General features: G+C 43.3%; 3 protein-coding genes across 5 annotated transcripts; all 3 read left to right on the top strand.

Moving 5' to 3' along the window:
- The first annotated feature begins 13,172 nt into the window (after nt 1–13,172).
- LOC112201465 (plant UBX domain-containing protein 4) lies at nt 13,173–15,520 on the top strand. The gene is made up of 2 exons (XM_040507293.1): nt 13,173–13,407; nt 14,985–15,520. The coding sequence occupies exons 1-2, from the start codon at nt 13,187–13,189 to the stop codon at nt 15,202–15,204; spliced, it is 441 nt and encodes a 146-aa protein (XP_040363227.1). The 5' UTR covers nt 13,173–13,186; the 3' UTR covers nt 15,205–15,520.
- A 459-nt stretch (nt 15,521–15,979) lies between these two features.
- On the top strand, nt 15,980–18,002 carry LOC121048817 (aspartyl protease family protein 1-like). Of its 3 annotated transcripts, XR_005800912.1 has the most exons (4): nt 15,980–16,189; nt 16,310–16,445; nt 16,563–17,295; nt 17,620–18,002. XR_005800912.1 is itself a non-coding variant. In XM_024342341.2 (3 exons), exons 1-3 carry the CDS (start codon nt 16,032–16,034, stop codon nt 16,638–16,640), a joined length of 372 nt encoding a protein of 123 aa, XP_024198109.1. In that variant the 5' UTR covers nt 15,980–16,031; the 3' UTR covers nt 16,641–18,002. The 3 variants fall into 3 exon arrangements, 1 of the variants encoding a protein (XP_024198109.1); XR_005800913.1 differs by having other exon boundaries at nt 16,633–18,002; XM_024342341.2 differs by having other exon boundaries at nt 16,563–18,002.
- Nucleotides 18,003–23,523: 5,521 nt separating this feature from the next.
- On the top strand, nt 23,524–24,414 carry LOC112203531. Its single transcript, XM_024344490.1, has one exon. It carries the CDS (start codon nt 23,524–23,526, stop codon nt 24,412–24,414), a length of 891 nt encoding a protein of 296 aa, XP_024200258.1.
- The last annotated feature ends 235 nt before the right edge of the window (nt 24,415–24,649 follow it).

Raw genomic sequence — 24,649 nt, 5'->3', positions numbered from 1 at the left:
CGCACACAACCTAACTCGCTCAAACATATCTAACATGCTTTAGTTAAGCTCTAGGTTCACAATGCTTCACAGCTTTCATCGGAAGCTACTCTCAAAATTTTATTTGGACATCCATTACAATTGCCGCTATTTGTTGTGCATGTTACATGGTCATAAGATCCACATAAATATCACTTGCTATTTTGTTGCTCATACAATTAGCAAACTTTACATATACTCTATATGCAAACATATGGTCTAGCCTCTGGGTACATACTTTGTCAAACTTTTCCCACGGGTCTAGACTCCACGAGTCTATGGTCTACGACCAACCGCCAAGAGGTAAGGCAACGCCTCATAATGACAATGACCGCTACGCGACATTGCAGTCAAGCCTTTCTCCTTCGGGAAAGAGTAAAGAGACCGGTTAACACAGCTCACGGCAGCCGTTAATCTACAGTTAATCCCTGACGCTTGGGTATCAAAGATTAGGTTCTCTACCTAACACCCATTGCTTAAACGCAGCTCCCCTCATCAAAAATTTTTCCGACCATACGGAGGTCTATAGCAAGGAGTGGGGGACTCCTTGGAGGGCCTAGCAGGGGCCCACCAGAAAGGGCATAAGCGCTCGGTCCGACTAATTCTATATGAACAACGCACTCGCACTAATTATGCTCACAATACGGCACAAATCTACGCTTTGGTATCAACCCCGCAAGAAAACCTTCATTTACTGGGGACTTCGGGGACTTGTACATACACCTAGCATAATTAGCAACGTTTACGCCTCAGGGCATCACATTCGAGCTTCCCCCTCACGAGCTCTAACGCTCACGCCTCCGTGGCATCCCCGAGCTTTCACCCTCTTGCCTCAGCGGCACCGCCGAGCTTTCACGCTCTTGCCTCAGGTACACCGCCGAGCTTTCCTGATCTTGCTTCAGCGGCACCGCCGAGCTTTCACGCTCTTGCCTCAGGGGCACTGCTGAGTTTTCACGCTCTTGCCTTAGCAGCACTGCCGAGCTTTCACTCTCTTGCCTTAGCGGCATCGCCGAGCTTTCACGCTCTTACCTCAGCGGCACCGCCGAGCTTTCACGCTCTTAACCCCGAGCTTTCCTCTCATGCCTTCGCGGCATCCCCGAGCTTTCCTCTCATGCCTTCGCGGCATCCCCGAGCTTCCCGCTCATGAGCTCTAACGCTCACACCTTCGTGGCACCCCCGAGCTTCACGTTCACGCCTTCACGGCACCCCGAGCTTCCCTCTCACGCCTTCCCGGAAACCCCTGAGCTTCACGCTTATGCCTTCACGGCATCCCCGAGCTTCCCGCTCACGAGCTCTAACGCTCATGCCTTCCTGGCAATCCCGAGATTTTCACTCACGTCTCCTCGACATAGTACACATTAATGGAACATTGAATTCTTCTACCATTTTTCGTTTGCAACAAATCGAATTCTTTTCGAGTTCCATTAATAGGAGCGAAAACCAAACAAACACAAGCGTTCGCATAGCCATCGTTCACGAATTACAACCGCTTGCCTTCATGGCACTCATACAACTCACACCGAGCGTAACCTCGGCAACTCGACCTCTTTCATTTTCTTGTGCGCATCACGCATTTATCATATGCAATTCATATGTTCACACAACCACATGCACGCTCGAGTTTATACGTCATACTCAATCATACTCAGCACCATTCACATGTATACATCAACATGTATCATGCACCTCGTACATTCGTATATGACAATGCATATCAATGCAACTTACATATGTTGCCCAATACAACAAGCATTCTATATATGTGTGCTTTCGTCTTTGTTATGCAGGTTAACTAGTCCCTTCTTGCTTACGAAGTTCGGGGACTTGTAGGGGCTAGGCGCCTCTCGGACGTCACTTATGCTTAATGACATCATGTGTATAATTCCCCAACCAAGAATCTCCTCTTACTTGGGGACTTCGGGGACTTGTACATACCTCCAACAATATGGAGGATTTGCTACATCACCAAGCATAAGTAACACCCTTTGGGGGGGGGGGGGGGGGGGGGCACAAGTCATGGTGGGGCCCAACCTAGACATGCATCCCTTAGCCCGATGTCCAAGCTACGCCACGGTACTCGGAAGTGGCCAATACCTTGCCGGGAAGCCACCTGTGCATCATAGTCGGATACATGCTTCTCATATAGTTCCCTACGCCCAATAGAACAGGCTGTGTGAAAGGAAGTCAACAATTGGCACGAGAATGCTACTTCACAACCGTAGCACGGTCGACACGCCGCCATGAGATATTAACAGTAGGAAACAATGTGCCACCACCAGACATCTTGAGGACCCTAGAGATGACGAGAAGAAATATGTCAAAAAGGAGCCTGTCAACCCAGAAATATGTCAAAAAGGAGCCTGCCAACAGTAACCCCCACATGTTGGGACAGACCTACCCAAACGAAAGGTCGAACTCGCAGATCAAAATTTGGAGGTTTGGCAGCAGCAGCAGCGTCACCCCCTGGCGGAAGAAGGCTTCGTGGACAGCGGCATATCCCGCCGGCAAAATAGAAGCTCTCTCATCACCCGTCGGCGGACGTAGCTTCACTATGCCAGGAAGACGGAATATCCTCTTTAGACGATTTACCACTACCGCGGTCATCGGCCCTACAGCCTCATCCACCGGAGTCCCGTCGCGAAGGACCCATGCGGTTTCTACTTCATCACCCCCAACCTCTCTGCCCTCGGCGGAACCATTGGCTACGCTGTTGCTCGCTAGTCTCTCCTCACGACGCTTGCGGGCGGCAACCTCCTCCCTCACCCTAGAACTCTCTGCACGCACCTCCCAAGGTATGGTATGTAGCGGCTCGATGTCTAGCGTTTCAGACAGTGAGGTTCCTGCATGGGTAGACGGACGCAACGAGTCAATAAACACCCTATCCGCCACGCTGAATGACACGTCAGACCCGGAATCCTCACTGCTCGAGATCTCTACGACACTAGCCATCACAAACCCTAAAACCCAAACCAGTCAGTTCAAATAGGATCTAAACTCACCCTTATCTCTGTTTTCACCAAGAACACCAAGAACACCCATACCCAGAAAACCTAGAAAATGCCAGAAACCACTTTGAAAAACAAAAAACTAGAAATCGACAGAAGCAAACAAAAAACCAATAAAACAGGAATGAAATTTGGGGCTACCAACCTCAACAACAGAAACTCCGGTATGCTCAAAAGTGCTCGACTTCACTTCAGGAGATCTTCGTCTTCCAAAGATCGACAGCTTCACGGAGATTGCAGAACATTCTCAGATCTCAAAGCAAGGCTTGAGGACGACGATAATAGGTAAAAGTACAAAGTGTTAAACCTCCAGGTTTCCCTCTCTTTTATGTCAACATCAAAGCAATCTAGGCCGTCCGCTGAAAAACGACATCACACGACAACCGAACACGTGGCCCACGATCGCACTTAATCTCCTGATTAACCGAGGCGTCGCCTCGATTACAAAATCCATAATTACTCTCATTAATGGTGAGGAAACGGGCGTGCTACAGAGACGTTATTTCACACGCTAACCCAATACATGTCGGCCACGTGTCGAACGCCGTCAGCAGAACTTCTCCCATTTCATCTTGCAACGGAGCACAACTCCGTTCATTGGACCACCACCAGGTTGGTCCCAGCAACACTGCTTGCCGCTTACTACCAGCAGAGGGACCTCCACCAACGGCGATTCCCAAGGAAACGCCTCATCTTGACGACGACCGCTACGTGGCGTTACAGTCCGGCTACGTCCCTCCGGGACACGGGGAAACATCAACAGTCTACGACAACTCTAATCAGGCACGTTGACCCCCTCCACTCGGGTACCAAAGTTTGGGCTCGCTACCCAACACCCTCTGCTCAGTGCAGCTCCCCTCAACAAAAAATTTTCTGACCAAACGGAGGTCTATCTTAGCCGTGGAGTGGGGGACTCCCTGGGGGGCCTAGCAGGGGCCCACCCGAAAGGGTACAAAGCGTTTGCTCAGTAAGTCCATGGTTGACAATGCACTGACGCTAATTATGCTCTTGCAAGTCTAGCGGAAGTAAAGCTTCGAACCACTCCCCAACCAAGACTGCCCTCCTTGACTGGGGACTTGGGGGACTTGTACTTACATGAGCATTTGCAAACATAATTAGCTATAATGAGCCACACTCATGGTACCGCCAGCGGTACTAGCTACCACCAACTATGTGACCTACGGAAACAAAGCCAAACAGGCTACCGCCTGAGCCCCGGCTCGCCCCCAGATCACAGCTGACGCGCCGCCACGCGCCGTGCCAAGTTAGCATCTGAAGCTCCAGAAGCTGGGGACTGAAGCACATCAGTCCCACATCGAAAACATGGAGAAGATTAGTTCCCTCCTCACCTATAAAAGGTTCTCTCCTCTCTCCTCATTAGTTACGCATTTACTACTTACCTACCATTATCTTGTCAACACAAATACATTGACTAACTTAGGCATTGGAGAAGAGAAAACCGCCCAACGCGGTCTCCCTCTGACGCCCTTTGTATTTTACTTGACAGATAAACGGAAGCCCCAAATATCACAAGTAGCGGTCCGCCCATCGGATCATCGTTAACCGAGGTTTAGCTACCGCTGAACTTTGAGACATTAACAATAGAATTATGCACAAGTACACTAGTATTACACATAATAATGCAAATAGTGATCTAGAATGGCTAGATTGGGTTTGGACCAAAATTCATTCTGTTTCGAATGGCAAAATGCATAATTAATCTTAGTTGTGGTGAGATATAGAACTCTTGAAGCATATAAATGACAATATAATTCAAGCATAATATATATACCTTTAGGCTTTTGAAATAAAGCCATTAATCAAGGGTGAGCATGTTATGTGTGTAAGCTGTATATTTAGTTTGTATCCACCAAGAGAACAACATATATACGTGACTAAATTGTACATGATGAAACTTGGACATGGCACCCACCGGAACATAATTAAGCTTGTGTGCACCACCTGGTGGTGGTTTAGTTTGAAATTGGTCGAAGGTGGACATCCCTATATGATAAGTCTTTGTATATTAGGGAATGATATATGGACAGCAGCTATGTGTGGAGATTCATATGTGGTGAGCAACGCAGCTCACACGTGACGAACACATAATAAATATTCTAGTCAACAAATAAAGCAATGGTGGTGTGTTCAGCAAGAGGAACATGATGAGTTATGCAGGTATATAGCAATAGTGAGAAGAAACTCAAATTTTCAAGAGCCTTCTGAAGATGGATCGATGTATAAAGGCTGGGACTACGGGCAGTGATTGCATAAGAAACAACGAGTCAAATATAACAAGATTGAGAGAATGAATTTTCTGATATATTATTACACCCATTCTGTGGTGTATATAAACAGATGACAATCGTACTACAACGAACTACACCTATTGTGTACAACCGTACTACACAACATATACAAGGTAAGTAATTACAACAATATATTCCCTTGTAGCCTATTCCTAATAGGGAACGATGACTCACACTAACACTCCCCCTCAAGTTGGCGCATATACATCAACCATGCCCAACTTGCTAAGTGAGTCATAAAACGCCTTCCTGGAAACTCTTTTGGTAAGTACATCTGCAAGTTGCTCTTCAGTTGGAACAAAAGGAAAGCTAATAATTTTGGCATCTAGCTTCTCCTTTATAAAGTGACGATCAACCTCCACATGTTTAGTACGATCATGTTGTACTGGATTCTGTGATATGTCAATAGCTGCCTTGTTATCACAATACAATTGCATGGAATTTTTGAGTTTGAAACCCAGATCACGTAACAGATTTCTCAGCCACAACAATTCACACACTCCGTGAGCCATACCTCTATTCTCGGCCTCAGCACTAGAACGTGCCACAACTTTCTGTTTCATACTCTTCCATGTAACCAGATTACCTCCCACAAAGGTAAAGTAACCTGATGTCGACCTCTTGTCTGTGATATTTCCAGCCCAATCTGCATCTGTGAAGCCACAAACCTCAAGAATGTTGTTGTGTTTAGAAAATAGTACTCCCCTTCCTGGAGCTGACTTCAAGTACTTCAGAATCCGCATAACCGCATCCATGTGACTCTCACTCGGATTATGCATGAACTGACTCACCACACTCACTGCATATGCAACGTCTGGTCTAGTATGAGCCAAATAAATCAAGCGCCCAACTAACCTCTGATAGCGAGCTCGATCAGTAGGTACCTGATCTGGATACTCAGCTAAACAATGGTTCTGCTCAATAGGAGTGTCAATAGGTCTGCAATCCAACAAACCTGTCTCTATCAGCAAGTCAAGAACATACTTCCTCTGGCACAGATAGATTCCTTCTCTCCCCCTGGCTACCTCAATTCCTAAGAAGTACTTAAGTTCACCCAAGTCCTTAATCTCAAACTCAGAGGCTAGCTGTCTCTGCAGTCTATCCATCTCAACAGTATCATTACCAGTGATTACCATATCATCCACATAAATAATTAGAGCTGTTACCTTCCCTTGTTGATGCTTGAGAAACAAGGTATGGTCTGAGTTGCTCTGCCTGTAACCAACCTTCCGTATAAACTGTGAAAATCTTCCAAACCAAGCACGAGGTGACTGTTTGAGACCATACAGAGATTTTCTCAATCTGCAGACAAAATCACCAGGAGAAGCAACTACATACCCAGGTGGAAGGCTCATGTACACTTCCTCGGCTAACTCTCCATGAAGAAATGCATTCTTGACATCAAACTGTCGGAGTGGCCAGTTTAAACTAGCAGCGAATGAGAGCAGAACCCGAATAGTGTTCATCTTGGCAACAGGAGCAAACGTTTCATCGTAGTCTATACCATACGTCTGAGTAAACCCCTTTGCTACAAGGCATGCTTTGTACCGATTCACTGATCCATTTGCATTATGCTTCACTGTAAATACCCAACGACAACCTACAGCCTTCTTGCCTTGTGGTGGAGGCACAAGTTGCCAAGTATTGCTCTTCTACAACGCCTCCATCTCTTCCTCCATTGCCTTCCTCCACTTTGGATCCCCCAATGCATCCTGCACTTTGTTAGGTACTGATACAGTAGATATTTGATTCACAAATGATTCATATGACTTAGACAACCTCCTAGTGGACATATAATTGGCTATTGGGTATTTTGATTTGGCAGTAAGGGTAGGTTCATATCTTTTGGCTGATTGACCCCGAGTGGTCCTATTTGGTAACACATATTGCCCAACATTAGACTCATTACTACCAGTACTAGTGGGTGGACATACCTCAAATGAGTGATCTTCAGTACCAGGAAGCTGTGGGTCAAGGGTAGAAGCAATGGTAGGAGTGACAGTTGTGTCTTCAATATCATTTCCGGCCATAGAGACTGGTGCTTGGATGTTTGGAGTTGTATCTTCAACATCATTTACAATGGTGGGCCACAGGCCACGCTTGTCGCTGTTTAACATGGTATCAGAGCAAAGATCTGAAAGGACTTTGTCTCTTTGTTTTAATTTCAGTTTTTCCAAATTTGAGGAGTTAGAATCCATTGTTAGGGTTTATTCACCTCTTAACGACGTTACTATCATCGTCGTTTGTCTGCTAGGCGTCCGTCAAAGAACGACCAGTGTCTTCTTCTTTGACTTCGGCGACAGCATCTCCAGATTGGGTTTGCATCAGATCCAGCATCAGACCCAACCACCTTAGTCATCAGACCCGATCATTCTGCATCAGACCCGATTATCTTCTGCATCAGAATCATCGCATAAGATCCGGCATCAGACCCAATCACCTTGGTCATCATACCCGATCTTTCTGATCAGACCCGATTATCTTCTGCATCAGAATCGTCGTGCTCCCAGACCCGCCGATTTCCAGATCATCGTCGGCCTTCCCATTACTCAGAATTGTCACTTGCTCAGACCTGCAGATTTCTAGGCCGGCTCCTTGTGATCAATCATCCTCGGCCAGCCGCCTTCAACCGACGTTGACCTCGTCAGGCCAACGTCGTCTGCTAATTTCCAGCTCATCTCCATCTCTTCTTGCAACCAGTAGAAGCTCCAGTTCGCGTCCCATCTCGGTTCTTCACTCCGGCGTCGCCCAGATCATTTTCTTCACTCCAGCGACGTTACCCAGTCCCCGGCCTGTTACCCAGTTCCCGGCGAAGTTGCAAGGCCCCAGATCGCTGGTTCTCTAGTCGCACCCACTGTTTCTGATTCAACCCGTGCAACAGGTCTCAAAAAAAAAAAAAAAAAAAATCACTTCAAGTTCTGTTACTATTATTGTTTGAATTCTTCTATTCTTTTTATTCGATTATTCCGCTGCATATTATTATTGCAATGGGAGGTGATGACAGTAAAGGTCAGAGTTCCAAGGTCAATGATGTCCAGAAGGTTAAGGTGTCTGTGCGAAGTTCAGATGGAGGTTCTTTTGGGGATTGTGGTAAGATTGGTATGGCTTTAAAGGTTTCTAACTTTGTTGGCTCTGATACCAAGTCAAATATAACAAGATTGAGAGAATGAATTTTCTGATATATTATTACACCCATTCTGTGGTGTATATAAACAGATGACAATCGTACTACAACGTACTACACCTATTGTGTACAACCGTACTACACAACATATACAAGGTAAGTAATTACAACAATATATTCCCTTGTAGTCTATTCCTAATAGGGAACGATGACTCACACTAACACAACGAGCATTATGAATACTGATGGCTTTGATAAAATGCAAGAGTACGAAGACTTAACTTTTACTTGCAGCATTTTTCTGCTGGGAGCATAATTCCTTGTTGTTTTTTAGAACACACTATGAGCTTCAAGAATAGAGGTACAGGTGAGTGGGTGTCCAAAGTATGCGCTTGGGTGTCCAGAGCAAAACCCATCCCCCCCTTTTTTTTTTGGGTACATCACCGAGATACCTGCTTTGAGGTTAGCAGAATGTTCTGCTTTGGAGAGATGGCATAACAGAGCCCTTTCCATGTACATAGAAAGATGAAAGTTCTGCTTGTGAAGACCGGGAGTAAGACCACTAGGGAATTGATCGAAGCTGCCGGTACCATGAGGAGGAGTCGTCGACGTGAGATAAAGAAGCTGTTGGGAGCTGCCGGGATGAGTCACCGAGAGGGATGCCGGGCTCAGAGCTTGACCCATTGGGATTCTGAGACCGAGGTGGGTCAAGGTACAGAGATGGATCCTCCGGGATGTGCAGTGGATACCGAGCGGGGTCACCGGGTTAGGTCTTGGTGATGCCGGGTGTCGGTATGGGTTTTAAGAATGTGTTGACAGCGGTACCCGTTGGTGAAGTGCTTGCGGTATGGGATGCAGGGTACCGGTATTTAGAAGAGGCATCGGGGACTAGGACTGACTCGCCGGTGCTGGTTTTGACGTCCAGAAAAGAGTTTCTAGAGTAGTTGCCAGTGAGATAGAGGACGGAGTTGTCTGAGAGGAAGCAGGAGTACTGGAGAGAATTTGGGTGCACTATCGGTGGCACCTTGGATGATGATGCTGGCCGGTGAAGAGATGATGCTCGCAGGCCCAAATACAAGTTAGTGTGTCCGGGGATGGGTTGATGAGCGAGGCCAGCAGTTCTGTCTGGGTCCACGTGGAACTGGACCTTGATTCCTAGATGAGTGGTGTTCTGTTGCATGGCAGAGGGATGGAGAAAGGTACCGGGAGGTGTACGTACCCGCTGACTTGTGAGAGTCCCGGAGAAGAGTGGAACTTAGGAGTGGGATGCATGTGCACGTACCCGCTGACTCGTAGTACCCGTTGGCTCATGTACCCGCTCGGAGGCTTAGGTGAGGAATGTGAGGGGTATCCTGCATGTACCCATGTACCCGGTGACTCGTAGTACTCGTACATGACTCTTGCTCAAGGTCGGAGGTTCATACCCATGTACCTGGTGACTCGTGGTACCCGTACATGACTCTTGCTCAAGGTCGGAGATTCATACCCATACTTAGGTACCCTCCTTCTAGCACCAATGTTTCTGTGTGAGAATACAGGACCTAAAGTAAGAGAGATGACACAAGCATGTATAGTGGTTCACCTTGCCCTTGAGGCAAGGCTACGTCCACTTAGAAATTCCACTAGTAGTGAGGCCAAGTGGCCTTTGTAATAATACAAGTATGGGGATCATGGATCCCATCCCTCTCCAAGAAGGGGAGGACTTCCTCTTACAACCTCCACCATGGCGAGGTAGCTCGGGTGTCAGTCTACTGGATGCATATCGTAGGTGGGACCTACCATGTTGCGGGACCCATCTATGAGGTCTTTGCTTATGCTTGGCGGTATGTGGTATAAGTGATATCAACATCAGTCTTTACCATCAGATATAAATTACCAAGACGCACAGTAGATACTCTGCCTCTAATAATTTCTCTCCCATTAACTTAACTTCATATTAATAATAAGGATTAATTTCAGTTTAGTACCCTGTGATTTGGGGGTAACATCATGTCAGTCCCTGCTCTTTCAATTTGATCAGCAACACCCCTGTGCTTTCAATTTCAATCAGCCGTGCCCAAATTTTACTGTTCCGTCCAAATTTTACTTTGTCAATCCAGTCAAAGTTAACGTTCAAATTGGACGGAACAGTAAAATTTGGGCACGGCTGATTGAAATTGAAAGCACAGGGGTGTTGCTGATCAAATTGAAAGAGCAGGGACTGACATGATGTTACCCCCAAACCACAGGGTACTAAACTGAAATTTATCCTAATAATAATGACATCAATAGTGCATTTCCTCAAGATGTGAAGCAGTCTTATATTCTATAACAACATAATCATCTCCAATCCATGATAGAATGCTCTCACCCTGGTTAAAAGCATAAACCCAATCCCATTATTCTAGTCCCCGACATTTACACATAAGAATTTGTCAGAAAGAAATCAGCAAACATCGACATTTCGTACAACAATGTGGAAGCATTCAAAAACTGCATTACAAAATCAATCTAAACATACTTTTGTACCTTCCTAGATCTTATGTGCTTCAGAGTTAAGTTGCTGCTCCAAATCTGAAGCTCTTTGATACTTAAGGGATTAGAGCTCTACCCCCATAAAATGACTGCATATAATCTGAAGCTATTTATCATAACATTACATTCTGCTGATATTGTTTTGAGAGAATGTAAAAGTGTGATAGATTAATTTAAAATCAATGAACTGACCAGAAAGACTCATTTTTTAAATTGGATAGTCGGTCCAATTGTCATAGAAATATCAATAATAATAACCCTAAGGTAAGAGTCCACAAAATGCCTTCAATAATCATAATAACCCTATTGCCAAGCTTAGCCTCATGAATCTATACTTCTTCCTTGATTATGTTCTACCATTCTATATAAAGCTCTATCCTTTCTCACTTTTCCCTAAGTTCAGTCATTAATTCGATCCTAAAATCACTTACCCCTCAACACGGATTACAAACAAAACCTTAGCTGTAGGGTTTCACATATAAAAAAGAGACTAAGGCACGAAAAATCTTCATACGTTATAACGGAAAGTGAATAATATGAGCCTGCTAATACCTGCTTGGAAACATCTAACGAACCTTCTACAGGAAAATAGTCATTTTTCCCAAAATTAATTTCTTAATACGTTTCATCGACTATTCATAAAAGTTATGAGGCAGATGATTCTTACAACATGGCTACAGAAATTGTCGGTTTCAGGGTTGATTCCCATAATAGAAGTACTGTGAAGATCAACACAGGAAGCAATAAAGCATTGATTTCTCTCAGTAACCAAAACAAAATCAAATGTCTCACCAAAAAGAATTGAAGTAATAATCCAAATGGTGAGGATAGAAAAACCTTGATGAGAATGGTTGCTTTCCATCTGAAAGCAAAGTCTCCGTTTTTGATGTTGCCTATAACAACGAAACAAACCTGCGGAGCTGCTGTTGCCTAGAATCCTTAGATGCAGGTATCCAGCCGCAATCGTAGCCAAAGAAGAACATGCAAATCATTAAGCAAACAATCAGACAATCAACAAACCATAATGAAATCTGATGAGACCGATACTCACCACCATCAAGCACCGCAAGCCCAACCCAATCCAAAAAAAGATTCTTGATTACAACAGCGGTTTAGCAAATCTCAATGATAAGACTAGACACTACTACAAAAAGTTAATCACACAACACTAGTCACACAACGGAACACAAATCATCTGTTGTGTGTTGAAGTCAGTTTTATTATACAACGGTGCTGATTATATTCTGTTGTGTGAATGCCAACAAAGTGATAACTTTTTTATCGGAACTACATTGCACAACGGAATTAAGCATGGTCCGTCGTCTGAGCCTTAAAAATTGAGCGGCAGATTTCCCTCCACTCTCGAGTCTTGGTTGCCTCTTGAAATCTGAAATTTGGGCTACTTGATACAACGGTGCTTGAGGTTTCCGTTGTGTGATTGAAAACTGGATGCCAAATTTTGAGGAAGCTTGCTTGAATGTCTTCCACAAGGTAAACCTAGTGTAAGTTGTAGAAATTAGACAACAGAAGTTATACTTTTCTGTTGTGTGAAGTTGGAATATAGGCGGCAACATTTTAAGCCAAAATGCTATGGGCGCGGTATATTTCCCTCCATGTGTTTGGCATTTTGATTTTTGTAGTGCACTCTTACAACAGTTTGTTAGGTTTGTGTTGTGTGAGTCACTTTAGAATTTATTTGAAGTTTAATTATGCCTCCAACACTCTTGAAACTCTCTCGACAAAACGAAATGAAACTCCCAGTCAGTCCTCTCAGACACACCCTAAATCTCAGTCCGCTCTCAATCCTCTCTCACAAACCCTAAAGCGGCCTATTTGGATCTCTCTCACCATCCTCTCTCTCTATCTCTGTGCGAAACCCCTATCTCTCTTGAAAGCTCTCTCAATCTCAATCTGCAAGTCTGCAACCATGGCCGAAGCTCAAGAATCCGATCAAAAGAGTGAAGAAGAAGAAGAAGAGGAACACTATGGAAGCCGAAGCTCAAGAATCGAGCCCTCAAAACGACACCGTCATCACCTCCTTCTGCGAGATCACCTCCGCCTCCCAACAAGAAGCCCTCTTCTTCCTCGAATCCCACAATTACGACCTCGATGCCGCCGTTTCCACTTTCTTGGACAACACCAACCCGGTCCAGCCCTCCCACTCGCTCTCGCCGTCTCCGTCACACTCGCCCAAGTACTAGCCCTCCCAGTCGCCCATGCGCTCTCGCTCCCCGTCGCCGGCTCCGTCTCGCCCGGCCTACCAGCTCCGGTCCAAACGCGCCGCCTCCGGGACCAGCAAGGAGGACAACAAGCCGCCGGCTGCGCGTACACGTGGCGGCATTCGCACGCTTTCCGATCTGAATCGGCGTCCGGTGAAGGATGGGTCTGACAGTGACTCCGATGAGCCCAAGGAGTACTACACTGGTGGCGAGAAAAGGTATATTCTTATTTGGTTCGCAAAACTTTGGAGTAAAATTATTGGCTTTTTCCTTAGTAAGGATAATTTGCTGGTTTAGTAATGTGAATATAGAATCCAATGGTTTGTGTTAGTAATTTGCCATATTAACTCACTTACTGCATTAGGCTGCAAATTTGTGTTCTTAGCAATTGATAGGTTACTGAGAAAAGTGAAGGGTTTGCAGGAGAAACCATCTAACTCGACTGAATATGTTTTCGAGTTTGGTTTAGACAAACTCTTCTATCCCATGGAAATCCAATGCTACATTCTTTTGTTGGTATATGTGTTTAATAAGCAATCATGAACTTCTTGCAAAAATTGTTTTGATCGGAAAGCAGGTTATTCCAATCATTATGTCCCAATTGTAGGTAGCCTTAACAAGAATCAACTTTTTGGAATTGAGGACAAAATGTGTTCCAATCATTGTCAAGTTTATTAGACATTCTTGCTTTTGTCAACCTGAAATTTCTTTGAGTTTTTATTTTATCCAGATATAGACCCTGTAGTAGGGCTGGGCATTTAGCCTGAAAACCCGAAAATCGGCCCGGAATCGGCCCGGGACAGGCCCAAATGGTCCGGGCTTTAAAACAATAATTTTATAGTTTTACAAGGCCCGGCCCGAAAGCATTACAAACGGTCCGGGCCCGGTCCTTGAAAGTCAAAAAAATAAAAGCCCGAAGGCCCAAACTAATTATACATGACTATTGTCTTCTTCTCTCTCTTCACTTTCTTCTTTTAGTTTTTTATTCTTTTCTTTCTTCTTTCTGACTCTTGTCTCCTTCTTCTCTCTCTTCACTTTCTTCTTTTAGTTTTTTATTCTTTTCTTTCTTCTTTCTGACTCTTGTCTCCTTCTTCTCTCTCTTCACTTTCTTCTTTTAATTTTTTATTCTTTTCTTTCTTCTTTCTGACTCTTGTCTTCTTCTCTCTCTTCACTTTCTTCTTTTAGTTTTTTATTCTTTTCTTTCTTCTTTCTGGACTCGTCTTCTTCTGTCTTTTCTCTCTTCACATTCTTCTATCTTCTTTCCTTTTTATCTTCCCGTCTCTTCTTACCTCCCTCCCCTCTTTTGTCCCCCATTTTTCTTCTCTCCTTATCTTCTTCTTCTTCTTCTCCTCCTCCCCAGACTCTCCACTGTCTGTTCTTTTCTTTTCTTTTCTTGTCCTTTCTCTCCCTAGTCCTCCTTCCCCATCAGATTCGTCTGTACTCAACCCCAAAATCGGAGGACGAATCCGAGTTGAGCTTGATTCCATGAACCCAGACTTTCAATGGTGGTGGAAAGGTGCTTTGGAGCAAGATCTGCTCTCCAGATCTGTTTTTTTTTTCCCCTTTCTTTTCCTTTTCACCTTTTGGGCCCGAAAAAACCCGAGGACCGGCCCGATTTTTTTCGGTCCTGGCCTTTCCGGTCCTTAAAACTGAAAAACTAAAGTTGAGCCCGACCCGAAATATTCGGGCTCGGTCCCGGGCCTTACAAATTACATACCGGGCTGGGACCGTGCCCAGGCCTACCCTGTAGCATGTTTAATAATTTGCAATTGTTAATGTTGTTTGGTTGTTCCAGTGGTATGCTTGTCCAAGACCCCACCAGAGGCGGGGGTGACGTGGATTCAATTTTCACTCAAGCCAAACAGTTTGCACAAGGACCTCTGGAACCTTCGTCAAGCTCAAAAAGTTTTACTGGAACAGCTAGAACACTTAGGCTATGTTTGGTTGGTGGAAAGGAAAGGAATCAATTTCCTTTCCCATGGGAAAGTGAATCCGGAGGGGAGGGGAGGGAATGAATTTCCTCCACTTTTTCCCTTCATTTGGGAAACACTTTCCCTTCCAATGGCTGTCCCAAACACAGGAAAGGAAAGTGTTTCCTTTCCCAATGCCAATTTTCCGGGAAACAAACATGGCCTTACAGGAGAGACCGTTCCAACTGCTGCACCTCAGCCACCTGAGTCCATCAATCACACCATTACTTTCTGGAGGAATGGCTTTTCCATAGATGACGGTCCGCTGCGGAGGCTGGATGATCCTGCAAATGCAGCCTTCTTGGAAGTAAGTTTTCATGAAATTATCCAATCGTTTCAATTATTTTCAGAGCTCTATACCTTTTTTTATTTTTTTAGCATACCAGCTTTTGTTTTAAGTGAAGTTTACTCTCTTCCATTTTTATAGTGTTTTCCTTGGTTGTTAATTTGCTTTTTGACTTTAGAGCACCAATAGTTTCCTCCTGATCATTTTGTTTTGAGAATTGAGAGCTTCGCACTCTGTAAATTCTATGAAATAACTTCAGGGTTAAACTGAAATAATAAATTTTGGAGAAAATTGTGAGAGGATAACCAAGTGCTAACCAAGCAAAGAAAGGAGTTCATGTAGGATCACCTATAGCCGTTGTAACACATAAAGCATGGACATTAAAATGGATAGAAATTGGCTAAACACTACTTGGAAGCTTTGACACTTACCAATGCCACTAGTTGGTTCTGTAAATTCCTACATTTCAGTTTTAACTGGTTTAGGGCACTTTTGATGTTGATGCTCTACTCTGTGCAGGTGTGGTAGGAATCAAACTGGTATATTGTTAAGTGGGGCAGCTCCCAATGGTCTATTAGGGCTTGGTATGGATGATGTATCCATTCCTAGCATGTTAGCAAAACAGGGGCTTGCTTCAAATTCTTTTTCCATGTGTTTTGGAATTAACGGAAGTGGTAGGATCAGATTTGGTGATAATGGAAGTGTAGACCAACCAGAAACACCATTCTATGTCAGAGATAAATAGTGAGTGGTTAACTTAAATGTGCATATGCAGATGACAGGTGTACATACTTTGGAATTAAACGTTTTTGTCTTTAATATCATCAAAGTTTTACTAACCTTCTGCTCTTGAACTTGTACCAGTCCAACTTACAACATTACGGTTACTCAAATAGCCGTTGGAAAAAGTGTTGCTAATCTTGAATTCTATGCAATTTGGGACTCTGGTACCTCATTTACGTACCTAAATGATCCAGCTTACACCCATATTTCTAAGAGTGTAAGTAGTTTAATTCTGTGTTTTGTAAATACAATCTTGAGTTTCTGGTTTATCATATGTGATATGTGTACATATGTGTATGTTTATCATCTAAGTAATGTTATTGTCTTTTTTCAGTTCAACAGCACCATCAAAGATAAGCGGGCTACAGATAATTCTGATCTTCCTTTTGAATATTGTTTTACAGTCAGGTAATTATATCGGAAGACAATCTTTGTACTCAAATTGAGTTAATTTGATGTCGAAGAAGCTGTAGACTCAGTTGGGTTTTTGACAAGCATCAAAGGTAAAATTAGAGGTTCTGGGTGGAATTGTTCTTTGATTTAATTATGTCCTAGAGTTTGATTGACTTAGAGTTGAATGTGAATTTGGTTGTGTTACGGAACTGGGTTTGCCCTTTTGAATTAATTGATATTTTATTTGTGTATTAATTTTGTTTCTGATGGGGTTGTGGGGGTTTGCGTTAGTCTATGAGTGAGGCTCTGGAAACCCAAGTGAAGAGTAAGGTCTCCATCAAGGTAATGTTCTTTATTTCGTGTTTGTATTTCTGGGTTTTCGTACCGAGATTTGAATTACTGAGATGCTTTGTTGGGTCTGAACATGCGTCTCCCATGTGGTTTGCTTGTGTATTTGAGTTGACTTTGTCTTAGAACAGTTGTATGGTGTTTGGTGAAGTGATTGTTCCAGTGATTGATTATTATTATTTGGGTGTGTTCCACTTGGTTGTGTTATTGTAGCGTGGTTCCTGACTTCATGTGATGTGTTGATGTTATCGAAGGAGCTTGGTAATTACAGACATGCTCTTACTGATGCTGAGGAAGCAATTAGGCTCAGAAACACTAATGTCAAGGTAGTACTAATTCTTGAACATGTTCTTGTTCTTAGCTGGGATTTGTTTGCAAAGTTTGAATAATTGGTTGTTTGAGGTGTTGAGCATATTTGGGTGTTGGCTTAGGCATTTTACCAAGCTGCGAAATGAGCTCCAATGAACTTGACTTTTGATTTGGTGGCTGGGCAGCTCTTGAAAATAGTCCAAGTCCAAGATTAATTGAAAATGACCTTTGTTTTGATGTTGTTTTTATTAGATGTCCCAGTGAATAATTTGTTTCCAGCATTATATGATTGATTGCTTGCGAATAAATGAAGTTAGATGTTTGTGTTCTTGACTATGCAGATATATGGGTAGAGTGGCACTGTGGGCAAAGCATTTAGGACTTGTTGAAGAATGTTTCAATCAGCTAGAGAGTCTTTAATGTGTTCAAAGGGTATGGTCTTTGGGTGAGCAGAACTGGAGTCAATACTAGAGCTTCTACAAGGTCCTTGTCCATCATGTGTAGGATCAATGACGTAAAAGATCAAGAGGCTACTTAAGATCTTTGCCTACAAGAGAGCTTCGGCAAGAACAAATGAAGGTGCATTAAAGGAAAGCGCCAGTAATCTATGTATTTTAGGTCTTTCTAGCTAGAACATTTTACAAGTACAGTCTCAATTTTCTATGTTTTCTGAATGGTTTATAATGCTCACACAATGGTTAATAAAAATAGTATGTTGTTTGAGTTCTTCTCACACAATTTGTTAAGGCAATCCAAGTTGTCCAAGGTTAAGTCATACAACACAATACAAAACCATGTGTTGTATGATGATAAAAGAGTTCAAAATTGAGGCTTCTCCTACAACAGTCACTGGTTGGTACCCAAGTTGATTACAATATTCACACAATGGATAACCAAATATAGTTATTGTGTGAACTAACAACCAACAACAAAAGAAAACAAAATTCTGTTGTGTGAGATTCATAACACACAACAGAAATAAAATGATCACTGTTGTCTGAGTAATCAACAGACAAGGGAGATAATTTTACTTAAGTTTTGTGTTACTTACCTCAGACAACAAATATTAAGTTATATCCGTTGTCTGTTAGTAGTCTCAGACAATAAATAATGAGTTATATCCGTTGTGTGTTATGAATCTCAGACAACAAAGAATAAGTCATACCTGTTGTGTGTCATGAATCTCAGACAACGGCAAAATTTCATCTTCTGTTGTCTAAATGTGCCGAGGCATCGCCGCGCATGCCATGCCAGGCACATGCTGCGCAGAACTCACACAACGGAAATAGGTATTTCTGTTGAGCAAACTATTATCACACAACGGTGAAATCACCGTTGTCTGATTTTTCAATCACACAACACTCACTTAGACCACGGTGAGCTTGGTCATCACACAACACAAATCCACTGTCGTCTGATGACCTTTTTGTAGTAGTGAGACCTTATCAACTTGGAAACTTAATAGAATAGAGGGCTGGGATCACTTCAAGGGGATCAACCGCCAATATTTAAATTGAACACTTTCATTCATTCTGACTTCTCAAGATAATACATACATGTTCTTATAGGGACTAGATGCACGTTCTAGAGTATGACCCCTAGAAGACCACTCCCATAATTAACATTGGGAAATACCAACCCTAATAATTACAATGGAAAACACAAACTTATTTAATATCATAGACTATTAGGAAGTTCTAGAGAAGTAGACATTTTTCAAGAATTCACTGACCCTACCACTCAACAGGAAAAACAACGGCTAATCAGAGGAACACAGCTGATAATGTGGAGGAGAAAGGAAGGGCGCAGTAGGGAAGCCGAAATCAGAGTTGTATACTCTCTCCCCCCCCCCCTCTCCCCCTCGCTCTCTCTCTCTCTCTCTCTCTCTCTCTCTCTCTCAATACTCTTTCATCTTCTCTCTCCGTCTGTTTCTATGGAGTAAAGAACGAAAGACACGACAGCACTGCGTGGCACCAAAGGGCCTAGTTAGCTGCAGAGGGCAATTTCTTTAAACACAGAAGGGTAAAACCGTCTTGCCACTATTCATTCATTTTGTCTTTTCTGAAATGCCCAGTAAAAGCGTAGTTTAGCTTTAGTATATTTAGAATTAGGTTGATTATCAATAACAGCACTTGAATGTAGTTTATCCAAAACTTGGATATCTAATACTGGATTTTTCTCGCAGGTGGTACACCAACTAGTCCCATGTCGGACATTTTGGAGCTTTGGTCAGAATCTTTGTTAAAATAATGAGTACTCTCGTCATATATATATATATATATATATATATTTTGAAGGACAATAGAGTTAGGTTCCATTAATAACGACCTCACTCGGTCAAGCTAGAAGGATTCAAAAATCTCTCATAATGCATCTCGATGCACAAATCAGTTTACAAAGAGTAGAGCAACAAAAAAGAGAAGCAACAGAAAAAAAGACTAACCTGAAAAAGAAAAAGCATAAATAAGAACCCCTTCACCAAACCAACCCTAAATCAAAGCAACCAATATGAAGTGCGTTGACACCTAAGACCTTCAATGGTACATTGCCGCTCGTCAACTAGCAAACAACAACGATTAAGGGCAAGAAGCATGGAGCAAGGGGCTAGCAAACGCTCGGTTATTCAAAGCAATAAAATAAAAATGCACCCCTAACCGTCCTGGGGTAGGAGAACCTCCTCCAACTTCTTAGCAACAGGAGTCACAATCACCTGGTTGGGCTTGTTCCAATGACCACGAGGATGACTCTTTTTCTTCGGAGCCTTCCCAATAGTAGTAACAGGAACCTCTACCAAATCCTCCTCAAAAATTCCCTGCAGAGGTACAAGTGCCAAACAGAGTCGCTTGCAGTCCTGGATCATGGGCCTGAGCATAACTGAATGCAAAATGGTTTTTCGACCGTTTCGAACCGAAAAATATGGTTTGGTTTCTGAACCGAATTAAGAAAGCAAAAAACCCATATTTGCTAAACCGAAACTTACTGTATGCGGGTCGGAATCAGTGTTGGACTTATTTTCGACCGTTTGAAAACCGATCCGACAGATTTTCCTAATATATATTAAAAATATATAATTTATATTATGTGTCAATATTTGATTGATTTTATTTTTTCTTTCAGTACACCTTACCTCACTGAATCTAAATGAAAAGGAAAACCTAATACCCCCCTTACCCATACAGCCGATCTCAGATCCCTCATTTAAGTCACTCTCTCAACGGATCTCTCATCTCTCAACTCTCCGACGTCTCTCTCTTCTCTGACGTCTCCTTCTTCTCTGACATCTCTCTCTTCTCCGGGATCTGGTATGTGATCAAATTAGTCAAATTGGGAATTTAGATTTAGGGTTTTCTAGTTTTCTACTTTGATTTCTGATATTGTTTGTGACTTTGTGTGTTACGTCCCGAACCTAGAATTAATGATTTACTTTCGTGTTGGACGGTAATTGTTAAATATTTTCAATTTTTAACCTTTATGGAAATTTTAGTGGCCCTAAAAGTTGACTTTTTATTCGGGTCAAAATTTGAGAAAATGTTCTTCATGAAAGTTGTAGGGGACGTTAAACCGAGCGCGTGCATATGTGGTACGTAAAAATCGGACTTCGTATGCGAGAGTTATGGCCAAAAATGTGAAGTTACTGTTCATGGTAATTTTTGATAAAAATAGAAAGTTACCCCGGGTAGGTTTCCATTTCCGGAAACCCACCCTTCCTCTTTCTCTCTCCTCCCCCCCCCCGAGCTCTCTCTTCTCCGGTTCGGCGATTTTTCTCCTCCCATCGATTTCCGGCGATTCCGGCCACCAACCGGCGTGCCACCGGTCATCAGAGGAGCACCTCCTCCCTCCGATCACCCTAGCAACCTTGGTTTTCAACGATTTGGCCGGAAAACCACGGATCGAAGCCAAAATCCCCTCCGGCTGCAGTTTGAAGCTTTTGCCGATTTCTGGCGATTCCGGCCACCTCCGGTCCCTATTTCGCCGTCAAAGGTTCGGTTTTCTTCACTGATCATTTCCCCTATGGCCTTGTATCATGATTTGAAGTGTAGAGGCCGGATCGAAGTTAGGGTTCTTGATTTTTCTGGGTTTTGTTCATTGATCGATTTCGACTGTTTTTAGTTGTTATTTGGAAATGTTGTAGTTATGAAGTTGAATCAGTGTGTTGAGTAGGTGTTGTACCTGAAATTTGGTGGCCGGAGGTGGAGGTTGGCACCGGCGCGTGAAACCCACGCACCGCCACTGTAGGTGGCGCGTGAGTCAGTGTTTTGGCCGGAAATTTTGACTTCTTGTTACTATAATTGATCGATTATACGTCTAGTTTATTAATTGTAGCTTGGAAATGGATTTGGAGGTGAATTGAATATGAATATTGGTGTTTGTTCAAAGAATGGTGAAATTGTTAATCGAATTACGAGGAATCCATCCATCGGATTTCCTCGGTTTGGCCTTTGAGCCATACATTAAAGGCATATTATTGGTGAAGAACATTGAGAGAAATTGGACAAATAAAGTTGAGATTAGGTTTGATTTTAATTAATCCAATTTAGTTTTCCAACCCGAAATTAAAGTTACGAACGTTATATTGTACAGGACGTGAGGAGGATTTCCTCGAGGAGGGTTTGGATCGACGGCAGGCTTAGCCGTACTTTGTGAGTGGACGTTTGTTTTAAATAAGTGATGCATGCATTTATTTATTAAAGCCTGTTTTATTTTATTAACGTATTTTCCGAGCATATAAAGATAATTGTGAATTATCTTATGGAATTACTTTTAAATATTGTTTCTCATGAAGTAATTGTGATTTATACCGGTTGTGAGTTTTGGAGATAAAGTTGTTATGCTCGGATTCGATTTTATAATTGAGGTTGATTTTCGACAAATGGTTTTCGAGGTGATTTCAGGATTTATACTCATCAATTTAAGACTTTATTTATAAATTGAGTTTGGTTGGAATAAATCTCTATGATTATTTATTGATTACGATTTTGGCGTTGGGAATGCCTCATTGTTGATCTATTTATTTCTTTAGCGTGTGGGACACGCTGTTAATTTATACGGCTTTATACGGCCTTATATGTAATTCCGAGTACGGTTGGGAATCGTACCCGTATTTTATTTATACGTGGGACATGGGGAAGCTTTAAGGATTTATGAGATTTTATTAGTTTTTACTCACCATACCTGGGTCGTTATATATATATTATATTGCTAGCTAGCCTATTAGTACTCCTCCCTACTTACTATGTGTTCGTAGGCGAGTAAGAGCAGAGCATGGGATGCTCCAGAGTGTGGGACACTCCGACCCGAGCCTATGAGGCTCCCTTCTTTAGTATGGTGAAAGTTCTTCCCCATATTTCTTTTATGATTTGACTAGCGGGGCTAGTCCGAGTTATTTTATCCAGCGGGGCTGGTATGTGTTGTTGAGTTTTAAATTTAAAGAAATACGTTTTATAAACGTTGCATGCATCGAGACTTTATATTGTAAATTTGTGGGAAAGTATAAATTTATCTTCCTTTATACTTATTTATTTTGTCCACTCACTCTAACGTTTTTATGTACTTTCCCCCTGGGCCCTTTGTTTTAAATTGCCCAGATCACAGTGTTGCTGACCGGCATAGGAGTGGAGGCTAGTACCACCTTTGTCATCCATTCTCAGTAGGTTATTGATTAACCTACTTATTGTACTATTTCGAGTGTGTTCCTTAGATTGCTCTGGATACTTGTTGAGAGTGGATTTATACAGTTGTATAATTATGTGTGTAAGAGAGTGGTTTAATTTGGGAGGATGTTGAACGATTTGAGTTGCTGGGTTGTAATTTGTTTAAGATGTTTTGGTTGTGGAGTTTGATGTTTATATTTGGAGAATTATGGATTGTTGCTAGGAAGCAGGGTGGCTTCAAGCATAGCATAAATATTATTGAGGAGTGTTTTCAGCAGGTTTAGGGTTGCCCATTTTTAGGGGAGGTTCTGTCGAATTTTCTCGAAAAGTGGGCCCCGCAGGTCCACCTAGGATTTAGGAGGGTAATTCCGGGGTGGGTCCTGACAGTTGGTATCAAAGCATTAGGTTTCCCGTTTCCTGTCATTTATACTACTTTATACAATTGAGGACATCTAGTATCTTCCGAGTGATGGCCCGACCGCGGCGGATCCCCATCGTGTGCTCTTCGATACTAGTGTGTTCTTCAAGTGTATAAGGTAGTTGTCCTAGTATCTTCGTTGTGAGTCATCTAATTCTCTCTTAATCTCAGGTGCTATGCCTCCTAGACGCCGGACTCGTGGGGAGACCCCTCCCATTCCAGGAGATGAGCATACTCCTGGAGGAATAGCGGAAGCGTTGGGACGTATTGTGCAGCAGTTGACTGCAACGCTTCCGGGCTCCAGAACTGACTTTACCATGGAGCGAGCGAAGAGGCATGGAGCTTATAGCTTCTCTCATGCTCCTGATGCTATGGATGCCCAGAATTGGTTGAATAAAATGGAGAGGGTCTTCACTCAAATCCATTGCCCAGAGGATCGAAAAGTGGGTTTAGCGGTGGATTTTCTGGATGGTGTGGCTTTTGATTGGTGGTCTTATATGAGCAGGGATTTAGAGATTGATGGCCTAATCACTTGGGAACAGTTCAAAGAGCACTTTAGTGAGAGATATTTTGGCACAGCTATCCGGGATAGGATGAAATATGAGTTCTTGCATCTACAGAAAGGGGACATGACCGTGACAGAGTTTGAGCAGCGGTTCACCCAGCTAGCCCAGTTTGTGCCTGATATGGTTAGCACTGAGAGGGAGCGGATTTATAGGTTTGTTGATGCTTTGGGGGGTAATTATTCCGAGCAGCTGACAGGAGTGCCATTTAGTGATTATGCTGAGGTTGTTAATGCTGCTTTAAGACTTGAGACTAGGTATATGTCTGGTGTCCGACCTCGAGATTTGGGTGGCCCCAGTCAGGGCCCACCCAAGAAGGCTGCTTCTACCTCTGGGTCAGGATCTTCAGCAGGCAGCGGACAGAGCAGTGGGTCTGGTGCTGGATCTCATTATAGACGCGGGGGCGTATCAGGAGATTCCCTCGGGGGCAGTTTAGTGGACGCCCGTTTGGGCAGAGCAGGGTTGGTTTTAGTGGTCAGCACAGGGCTCCAGCTAGACAGCTAGCCCCGTTTGGGCAATACCAGCCAGGCGGATGCTTTGAGTGTGGACAGCAGGGCCACTATAGGAGGGATTGCCCTCTATTGACCCAGAGAGCTGCATTTACTCCTTATCAGACCGCGGGTCAGTCTTCTGCCGGTACATCTACTAGTGGTACCGTGGCTTCTACTAGCGGTACCCATATCAGTTCAGCAGCCCGCAACAGCCCGCAGCGGGGTAGGGGTCAGAGAGGACGTCCCAC

This window comes from Rosa chinensis, chromosome 5 (assembly GCF_002994745.2).
Source record: "Rosa chinensis cultivar Old Blush chromosome 5, RchiOBHm-V2, whole genome shotgun sequence".
Lineage (NCBI taxonomy): Eukaryota > Viridiplantae > Streptophyta > Magnoliopsida > Rosales > Rosaceae > Rosa > Rosa chinensis.
Note: the sequence above shows the minus strand (reverse complement) of the source record. Positions and strands in the feature narration are given on the sequence as shown.

What these genes read in the sequence shown, in the direction of transcription:
- LOC112201465 (XM_040507293.1), top strand. Translation starts at nt 13,187, where the DNA reads ATGCGCTCTCGCTCCCCGTCGCCGGCTCCGTCTCGCCCGGCCTACCAG. An exon ending in TACACTGGTGGCGAGAAAAG is followed by an intron (nt 13,408 to 14,984) that starts GTATATTCTTAT and finishes TGGTTGTTCCAG; the next exon opens with TGGTATGCTTGTCCAAGACC.
- LOC121048817 (XM_024342341.2), top strand. Translation starts at nt 16,032, where the DNA reads ATGGATGATGTATCCATTCCTAGCATGTTAGCAAAACAGGGGCTTGCT. An exon ending in TTCTATGTCAGAGATAAATA is followed by an intron (nt 16,190 to 16,309) that starts GTGAGTGGTTAA and finishes AACTTGTACCAG; the next exon opens with TCCAACTTACAACATTACGG. An exon ending in ACACCCATATTTCTAAGAGT is followed by an intron (nt 16,446 to 16,562) that starts GTAAGTAGTTTA and finishes GTCTTTTTTCAG; the next exon opens with TTCAACAGCACCATCAAAGA.
- LOC112203531 (XM_024344490.1), top strand. Translation starts at nt 23,524, where the DNA reads ATGCCTCCTAGACGCCGGACTCGTGGGGAGACCCCTCCCATTCCAGGA.